The sequence below is a fragment of the Hemiscyllium ocellatum genome, chromosome 4 (genome assembly GCF_020745735.1).
Source record: "Hemiscyllium ocellatum isolate sHemOce1 chromosome 4, sHemOce1.pat.X.cur, whole genome shotgun sequence".
In the NCBI taxonomy this organism is placed as follows: Eukaryota; Metazoa; Chordata; class Chondrichthyes; order Orectolobiformes; family Hemiscylliidae; genus Hemiscyllium; species Hemiscyllium ocellatum.
In genome coordinates, this window is record NC_083404.1 from 124,605,767 (window position 1) to 124,616,269 (window position 10,503).

The following is a 10,503-nucleotide window of genomic DNA, read 5'->3' on the forward strand; positions in this document are numbered from 1 at the left end:
TCCCTTTTCAATCTTCTGTACAAAGGTCAGCAAAGGGTATGAATTGCATGACTGAGTCAATAGTAGTGAGCAAGTATACATTGCAGCTGGCAGAATTCTAGGAAGGCACATAACAATTGGTGTTGGAATGTGGTTAATAATCATAGGTGATTGGGGGTCTGGCAAACATCACAAGATGGTGGGAGGACATAAGGTGGACCAAGGAGTTGCCCATCATTGATTGTGTAAACACAGGATTGGATGTTTAGGTCAGAGGGGATGTGGCAAACACTGATGTCAATGTTGCATGTAAACATGGTAACACAGTATGTATAAATATCCTGCACTTTACTGGGAAAGGTAGAGTGTCACTGACCTCCAATCTGAAATTTAATTTAGACAGCAACTCGGACTCAGGACGGTCTCTGGCCTCTCCCACACGTGGGAATAAAGATTGTTTTACGTTACTGAACATGGGACTCAGGCTCCTGTTTAAAATCCTTCTCCCCCAGAGTAATACGAGTGATCTATTTGTATACCAGCAGGTTTACCACTCTTCCATGAAGCCAAGTGACAGAAGCAGCTGCATTCTAAAACTTGGTCTCACTTAAACTAACCTCATCCACACTTACAAAAGTGCTGTCTGTGAGACGGAGTTCAACTAGAGGACTTGAATTTATTCATCGTAAGTATTTAAAAAATAATATTGCAACTCATATTTTTATCCTAATTTGAATTCTGCTTTGAGCAACTCCAGTGTTGGTGATTATTAAATATTGGTAGAGTGAACACAACTAAATTGTGATTTGATGGAGTTCTGTACTTGACACAAGTGTTAAAAACATTTTAAACTCTCTCTCTCTATTTTATATACACACACACACACACACTCTGTTAGAATCGTGGTGTGCATGTAAGCATTTTACTAAACCTTTGGAAGTGAAGTAATAAAACTAAAGTAAGGAGATTAAAAATGGCTCCCGTGTGATGCATGAATAGCTGAGATTCCAGATTATTTTATGCCATTCTATTTTCTTACTGCCCTAGCCTTCTGAAAACTGATAGCATTTTTTTACAATTAGATAATATTCAATTTTGAGTTGGGTCTTTCCCCTATCCTTTCTGTCATGTGTGGACACTATATAGACTTGCCATAAGCAAAGTAACGTTGTGCACTTTGCTGAATTGCTCCCTCTCCATTGCTATGACACCACTTTCTGCTGCAATTTCAGTGAAGACTGCCAAGAATGCATCCTTCACGAGGTCTTGTTATACACAAGTTGATACCTAAATACAGTAAATACCACATGTCAGGTAACGCATTCAGACAATCCCTTCCCATTGTATATCACAAAACCTCCTTCTCCCATCAGGTTAAGACTTTTTTGGAATTAATGGGTTTTTTTTGCTTGAAGAAATGTGGTGGATAAGGCTTTTTCCTATATCTGACCCCTCCCTCCAGTGGATTTTAACCAGAACTGTAATATTCAAAATTGCAACCAAGTCCCTTCTTCTGAAATTTAATATCAACTGAGATATTTTACATGTGATCCCTGCTATGCATTCTTAACCTTAAAACTGGAAAGAATTGAGCAGATTCAAAGTTTGTGAGAAGATTCGTAGCTCAGGTGCTCGTTGTTGTGGTTCTGTTTGCCAAACTGGGAATTTGTGTTGCAGACGTTTCGTCCCCTGTCTAGGTGACATCCTCAGTGCTTGGGAGCCTCCTGTGAAGAGCTTCTGTGATCTTTCCTCCGGCATTTATAGTGGTTTGAATCTGCCGCTTCCGGTTATCAGTTCCACCTGTCCATTGCAGTGGCCGGTATATTGGGTCCAGGTCAATGTGCTTATTGATTGAATCTGTGGATGAGTGCCATGCCTCTAGGAGTTCCCTGGCTGTTCTCTGTTTGGCTTGTCCTATAATAGTAGTGTTGCCCCAGTCGAATTCATGTTGCTTGTCATCTGCGTGTGTGGCTACTAAGGATAGCTGGTCGTGTCGTTTCGTGGCTAGTTGGTGTTCATGGATGCAGATCGTTAGCTGTCTTCCTGTTTGTCCTATGCAGTGTTATGTCCAGTCCTTGCAAGGGATTTTGTACCTCTGTGGTGAATTCTCCATTCGGTGTTCTCTGTACCATAACGTCTAGGAAAGGGAGGTGGTTGTCTGTGCCTCACAACACACTTCACATTCAACAACCAAATATATGAACAAATCAACGGCACACCCATGGGCTCACCCATCTCTGGCCTCATAGCAGAAGCAGTAATGCAAAGATTAGAACAAACAGTCTTACAGCAAATTCAACCCAAACTCTGGGTCAGATGTGTAGATGATACCTTTGTAATCATTAAAAACACAGAAATATAGAACACACACTGGATCATCAACGCCACACTCACAGGAATCCGATTCACTAGAGAGGAAGAAAAGGACAACCAACTCCCATTCCTAGACGTCATGGTACAGAGAACACCTAACGGAGAATTCCCCACAAAAGGTACAAAATCCCTTGCAAGGACTGGACAAAACACTGCATAGGACAAACAGGAAGACAGCTAATGGTACAAAGAACACTGAATGGAGAATTCACCACAAAGGTATACAGGAAAGCCACACACACAGACCAAGTCCTGAACTACGAAAGCAACTACCCCAACACACACAAAAGAAGTTGCATCAAGACACTGTTCAAAAGGGCCACAACGCATTGTAGTATACCGGAACTGCAAAAAGACGAAGAAGAACACCTTTACAATGTATTCGCCAAAAACGGATACCCGCACAATTTCATCAACAGATGCCTAAGGGAAAGACAACGGAACGAGGTCATGCCACAACCCAAAGGACTAGCCACACTACCATACATCAAGAGCATTTCCGAACTGACAGCCAGACTACTGTGACCACTAGGACTCATAACAGCACACAAACCAACAGCCACTCTCAGACAACAACTCACCAGAACGAAGGACCCGATACCCAGCATGAGCAATACTAATGTAGTGTACAAAATCCCATGCAAGGACTTTTTTGGAATTAATGTTTTTTTTTGCTCGAAGAAATGTGGTGGATAAGGCTTTTTGCTATATCTGACCCCTCCCTCCAGTGGATTTTAACCAGAACTGCAATATTCAAAATTGCAACCAAGTCCCTACTTCTGAAATTTAATATCAACTGAGATATTTTACATGTGATCCCTGCTATGCATTCTTAACCTTAAAACTGGAAAGAATTGAGCAGATTCAAAGTTTGTGAGAAGATTCGTAGCTCAGGTGCTCGTTGTTGTGGTTCTGTACATAGGACAAACAGGAAGACAGCTAACGATTCGTATCCATGAACACAAAACGACATGACCAGCTATCCTTAGTAGCCACACACGCAGATGACAAGCAACATGAATTCGACTGGGACAACACTACCATTATAGGACAAGCCAAACAGAGAACAGCCAGGGAATTCCTAGAGGCATGGCACTCATCCACAGATTCAATCAATAAGCACATTGACCTGGACCCAATATACCGACCACTGCAATGGACAAGTGCAACTGATAACCGGAAGCGGCAGATTCAAACTACTACAAATGCCAGAGGAAAAATCACAGAAGTGCTTCACAGGAGGGTCCCAAGCACTGAGGATGTCACCTAGACAGGGGACGAAACATCTGCAACACAAATTTCCAGCTCGGCGAACAGAACCACAACAATTGAGCAGATTCCTGTGTAAAGGAGTGGGTCTTATATGTATAATAATGGACAATAATGGTCAGAGGAGTCAATATACTTTAATACAAACTTATTCAAGCTCATTCTATTAGTTAACAATAGCTTTAACAGACAAACAGCTCCATTGCTGAGCCTCTGACTTATATCATGAGCAGCACTCAAAGAGATCAGCTAACTTATCATCGCTTTGATCACCATAAAAGAAAGTGTGTAGGTATGAATTATACATCACAGAGTGAAAATACTGCCTTGTAACGTTGCTTATGGGTAGTCAAGAGATTGTTCTTAAGTAGCTAAATGAAGCCATAATTAGCTAATTATCAGGAGAACTATATAGGCACACAATGCAGTCAATGAGTAGTTAATGTTCAAGGTAGTTTCGATGGATTAGCATCTAATTTTATCTGTTATTTGTATTTTTGGGTTGAGATTGCACTGCCTTTTAAAGTCCACTTAACTAATTTCAGGAAGAAAGTGCAAAAATAAAATAAAGCACCAAGTAGATTTTTTCCTTGCCCTGTGACATCAGGAAGGTAACAATGCAATTCCACTCAATTAAATCTCTGCTAGGTTAAATGATTTTCCTGCTCCTCGGATGCTGCCTGAACTGCTGTGCTCCTCCAGCACCACTCTAATCTAGACTCCGGTTTCCAGCATCTGCAGTCATTGTTTTAATATATTTACATTGAGGTAAAAACGATGTTGAGAATTCAGGTAATACATACTGACTGGATGATTGGGCATCAGACATTAGGATGGATACAAATGCTTTGAATCTTCAACACTCACTCCCTCCAACACTGACATAAAGCAGCAATAGTGTGTTCCATCTCCAAGATGCACTACAACTCACCCAAGGCTCCTTCGACAGCAGCTTCCAAACTTGTGGTCTCTAACACCTAGCAAGGGAAAGGAAAAAGGTACCTCAGAACACCACTCCAGCGAGTTCTGCTCCAAGTCAATCTTGACTTGGGAATATGTTATCATTCCTCCACTGTCGCTGGGCCAAGACTTGGAACTTCTCTCCTAACAGTACTATAACTATAGTTACAGGAACTGCGGTGTTTGAAGAAGGCTCCTCATAAGTAATTAAGAATGCACGATAAATGCTGGTCTTACCTGTAGCAGGCACAATCCATGAACAAATGAAAACCTTTTACTGAAAGCGGTGATCTTGAGTCTTCCCAGTTTCCCCAGCTCTTTCTTTAAGTAGTGCACACTCGAGAAACTGGAACTGAAACTTAACTGGGCCAGCTAATAACTCTGGGTGAGTGGTTCATCTCCTGCCTCCCAATGTATGTCCACCATCCAGAACTCAGATGTGGACGTGCAGTGGAATACTCTCCATTTGCCTGGATAAGCACCTCTCCATCAAAACTGCAGAAGCTTGATACCATCCAAGACAAAGCAATCTGTTTGATTGCCTTCAACATGCACTCCCTTCACCACTGATACACATTGACAGCAGTGTGTGACACCTACAAGATGCATTGCAGCAACTCATCCAGGCTCCTTTGAGTTGACCTTCCAACCCTGTGTTCTTTACCCTGTAGAAGAACAAGGGCAGTAGATATATGGAAACACCACCACCACCTGCCTACAGGTTCCCCTCCACCCCACTCACCATCCTGACATATTACACTCCTTCCCTGTGGCTCAGTCAAAATCCTTCCTATAACCACCATGGGTTCTGTATACACCACAGCCTGCAGGAGTCCCCACCAGAGCAACTAGGAATGGGCAATCAATGAGGTGGCTACGTTCCCTTGAGTAAATAACAAAATACTGTGAGCCAAGTGTGTGGACTTTAGCAGTCAGGGCATTTATGAAATGTACTGAATTTGGCATAACGATGTTCAATACTGGGCTCTGCAACATGGGCTCTCATTCTCTGAGTCAATCTGAAAGCTGGTACATCTTGTAATGTAGGTATGTGTGACTGGCAGATCCTTCCACAATACCAGTTATACATGAACAATTCCAAAAAAATAGCAACACCGTTATTCCCAACTTTCCTATTGTGGCACGTGCTTGACACAAAATAGGACAACCTCCTGATGAAGGAACAGCGCTCCGAAAGCTAGTGCTTCCAATTAAATCTGTTGGACCATAACCTGGTGCTGTGTGATTTTTAACTAGGTTGCAATAAGTTTACAATTCAACTTGTGTAACATAAATGGTAGCGGAAAATGTGTTGCAGAGTCTGGAAAATGCAGCAGGTCAGGCAGCATCCAAGGAACAAGAAATTCGATGTTTCGGGCATAAGCCCTTCTTCAGGAATGGTATATTTGTTGACCACCAATTAGTCTTATTGAGTTTGTTGACTTTGTATAATGTTTATAATATTGAATACTGCAAATTTTATGTCTTTAGGTCAACAATTCTAAATTAAACCTTGGCAGAAAATATATCGCAGGCTGGGCATTAAAAGATGGGAATTTGTGTGTCAAAGGAGGTTTCAAAAGAAGAGCTTAGGAAATCAATCAAAAGGCAAAAAGCAGTACCTTCAGAAGAGGACGAAGCACTTTTGGTTGCTGAGTTGAGGAGTCAGCTGAAGACTGTTTATGGCCACAACTCCCTGGGGTTAGCAATGATGGAAATGACAGAAATCCCTAAAATTACATGGCAGGTAACGGAGGTAGAGAAACTAAACGTGTCACATAATTTTCTTCTGAGCATTAGTCCCAGCGTTGAGAACCTTCAGAATCTAGTTATTCTAAATTTGCTGGGAAACCAGTTGGCTGCTTTGCCAAAAGAAATTGGGTCTTTGAGGAAACTGAAGGTCCTGTTTGCCGACTGGAATGGTCTCAGAGAAGTTCCGCAAGAACTAGGCCGCTGCAAAAAACTCCAGGTTCTCAGTCTCTCTCACAATATGATTTCATCGCTCCCAGAGAGCTTCGAGGACCTGAGGCAACTGGAAAAGCTCAATTTAAGCAACAACCGATTTGTGCAATTGCCCACCTGTGTCTACCGGATGAGGAGATTAACCTTCTTGCACATCGGCTGCAACAAAATTGAAAGCATTTCTGAAAGCGTTGGCCAACTGGAAAACATGAGGATATTTATTGCAGAGAAGAATAAGCTCAGATTCCTGCCGAAATCAATCTGTCTGTTGAGGCCACTCATGCTCCTTAATGTGAACTATAATGAGATTGAAAATCTCCCGACAAGCCTGCCCATGCTGACTGAGTTGGAAAGGGTAGCCTGTCATTCACTCGATAAGGGCCTTCATGTCAAATGCAACCCCCTAGCAAAACCACTGCCAGACCTCATCCAGGAGGGGCTGGAACCCCTCTATGATTATTTGAAGCCCAAAAGGGACAATAAATAAGAATTGGTTTCTTTTTCAGTTTCTGAATGTTTTGTGGCCTGGAGGGTCTTGAGTACAGCTTTCATTTTGCATCTGTAAGCTTGCTCCTACACTTAAACATACAGAGTCACAGCTTGTAGATGTCATGCAAAATCACCCACTGTGCGAATGAAAACAAACCATGTCTTAGAAAATATACCCTGGATGTATTTTCAAAAGCTCAGAATAAATTCAAAACTGTTTCTCTTGTTTGTTTTGTGAAGTTGTATTGCTTTTATTCATTTTGAAAAACACTTTCTCGAAACAGTTGATGCTGTTTTTGTGACTGGTATCCACCATTCCTCTTGTTCATTTGTTATCCTGGTATTACGACCTGATAAAACAATGAGCACAAATTTGTGTCAATTTTCTTTTAGCCATTAAAGGATAGCCACAGTCTTGAGAGATCCAAGTATCATTTAAATCTCTCTCAAGGTGGAGGGAGAAATGTCTGTATTGAATAAGGAGAACGTCAGAAGTCACACAACATCAGGTTATAGTCCAACAGGTTTGTTTGAAATCGCACACTTTCGGAGCGCTGTTTCTTCGTCAGATGAAGCCACTTGACATTTCACCTGATGAAGGAGCAGAACTTCGAAAGCTTGTGATTTCAAATAAACCTGTCGTACAATAATCTGATGTTGTGTGACTTCTGACTTTGTCCACCCAGTCCAACACCAGCACCTCCAAGTCTTGATTAGGGAGAACTTTATCACAAAAGAAGGAGATTTTTCGAGGAGCAAAGGACAGAATCTAATTGATTACAGATAAGAAACAATAAAAGTATTGGATGGAGCCTATGGATCACCAACTAATGAGAAAGATATGGAAAAAAATATTGTGAGGAATTTACAGAGCAGTGTATGAAAAGAAAGCTGTGGTGGAGTTGTAATGTCAGGAGAGTTAGTAATCTGGAGCACTAGCTAATATTCTAGGGACATGGCAGATTAAAATTCAATTTAAAAATCTGAAACTAAAAATCTGGCCTAATGGTAACTATGTAACCACTCTTGCTTGTCGTAAAAACAAATTCTAATGGTTCATTAAAAACAAAAAAGCAACTGTGGATGCTGGAAATCAGAAATAAAAACAAAAATTGATTAGATTTAGATTACTTACAGTGTGGAAACAGGCCTTTCGGCCCAACAAGTCCACACCAACCCGCCACCCACCCATACCCCTACATTTACCCCTTACCTAACACTACGGGCAATTTAGCATGGCCAATTCACCTAACCCACACATCTTTGGACTGTGGGAGGAAACCAGAGCACCCGGAGGAAACCCACGCAGACACGGGGAGAACGTGCAAACTCCACACAGTCAGTCGCCTGAGTTGGGAATTGAACCCGAGTCTCGGGCGCTGTGAGGCAGCAGTGCTAACCACTGTGCCACCATGCCGCCCACAATTGCTTGGAAAGCTGAGTAGGTCTGGGAGTATCTGTGAAGAGAAATCAGAGTTAATGTTTTGGTGACCTTCCCTCGGACTTAATAATACATTAAAGGCCTTTTATGGAAGGAATCTGCTGTCCTTACTTGGTCTGGTATTATCACTGGACTGTTAATTCAGAGACCCAGGTAATGTTCCTGGGAGCTGGGCTTGAATTCTACCACAACAGATGGTGGAATTTGAATTCAATAAACATCTGGAATTAAGAACCTAATGACTACTATAAATCCATTACCAATTGTCAGAGAAAAAAAATCTGGTTCACTAACATCCTTTGGGGAATGAAACTTCCATCCTTACCTGGTGTAGTTGACATGTGACTCCAGACTCACAGCAATGTGGTTGACTCTCAACTGCCCTCTGGGCAATTAGGATCGGGCAATAAATACTGGCCTAAACATGACACCCACACTCCATGAATGAATAAAAGGGATGAGAATTACAGGATATGTGCAGCAATTAAGAAGGTAAGTCTCTGCTTGAGGAAGTGGACAGAGGAAATACTAATGGTGAAAATAAATGGTTAGCCTGAGAATGGCGTAGGAGACAGAGCTCTGCAAATTTAAACATTCTTTCATAGAACTGTTCTTATTGCAAAGAAATAGAAGGAGTGCTCAAATATTTTGGACAGAAAAGAATGAAACAAACTTAAAAGTGAGCACCACAAGTTTCAGTTACAGGTAACCATTCAAGCAGAAAATTGCAAATCATGTTGTTGGAATAGTCGTAAGGTCATAAGATATAGGAGCAAAAATAGGCCATTCGGTCCATCGAGCCTTCTCCGCCATTCGAGCATGGCTAATGTGCTCCTCACCCCTATTTTCTTGCCTTTTCCTCATGAGCCTTCACCCATCACCAATTAAAACTCTGTCTAACTCCTCCTTAAATTTACTCACTGTCCCAGCATCCACCACACTTTGGGGTAGTGAATTCCACAGATTCACAACTTTTTGAGGGAAGAGGTTTCTCCTCAACTCTGTTTTAAATTTGCTACCTCTTATCCTAACGCTATGAGCTCTCATCCTACAATACCCCACAAGAGGAAGCATCTACTCCTTGTCTATTTTATCCACACGTTCTATTATCTTGAATACCTCAATTGGATCTCCCCTCGTTTTCCTAAAGTCCAGAGAGTATAGGCCTAAACTGTTTAATCTTTCTACATATGAAAAACTTCTCATCTCTGGGAGCTATCTGGTGAACCTCCTCTGAACTGCCTCTAATGCTACAACATCCTTCCTCAAATAAGGGGACCAAAACTGCACACAATACTCCAGGTGCGGTCTCACCAATGCCTTGTATAGCTGCAATAATACTTCCTTACCTTTATATTCTATTCCCTTACCTATAAAAGCTAACATTCCATTTGCTTTCTTTATTATCTGCAGTACCTGCATGCTAGTTTTCTGTGACTCATGAATGAGGACACCCAGATCCCTCTGTACTGGAGCAGTCCGAAGTCTCTCCCCATTTTGGTAATAGATTGCCTTCCCATTTTTTCGACTCAGATACATGACCTCACACTTATCCACATTAAACTCCATCTGCCAATCTCCTACCCTATCTATGTCCATTTAAAAGGTTCTTATTTCCTCATTGCAATTTACCGTCCTGTCCACTTTTGTGTTGTCTGCAAATGTGACTGCATAGCCTTCTATCCCTGGATCCCAGTCGTTAATGTAGATTGTAAAAAGCTGGGATCAAACCCCATGTTACCCCACCAGAACTTCTTACCATCCAGAAAAAGAAAACATTTATCCTGACTCTCTGGGTCATATCCATCAGCCCTTCATCTATCCAGACTAATAAATTACCCCTCATCCCATATGATCCAACCTTGTGAATTAACCCTTTGTGCAGCACCTTATCAAACACCTTCTGGAAGTCCAGATTTATTACATCCACATGATCCCCATTCTCCACTTTACTTCAAAAAATGCCAGCAAATTAGACAAACATGATTTGCCCTTCATGTTAACCATGATGGATAGCGTTTTGATTTTCC

The 10,503-nt window shown here is 41.6% G+C and overlaps 1 protein-coding gene across 1 annotated transcript; it reads left to right on the forward strand.

Annotated features, from left to right (window-relative positions):
- Nucleotides 1-549: 549 nt before the first annotated feature.
- On the forward strand, nt 550-7,226 carry LOC132815503 (leucine-rich repeat-containing protein 30-like). Its single transcript, XM_060824478.1, has 2 exons — nt 550-664; nt 6,073-7,226. Exon 2 carries the CDS (start codon nt 6,131-6,133, stop codon nt 7,028-7,030), a length of 900 nt encoding a protein of 299 aa, XP_060680461.1. The 5' UTR covers nt 550-664; nt 6,073-6,130; the 3' UTR covers nt 7,031-7,226.
- Nucleotides 7,227-10,503: the final 3,277 nt, after the last annotated feature.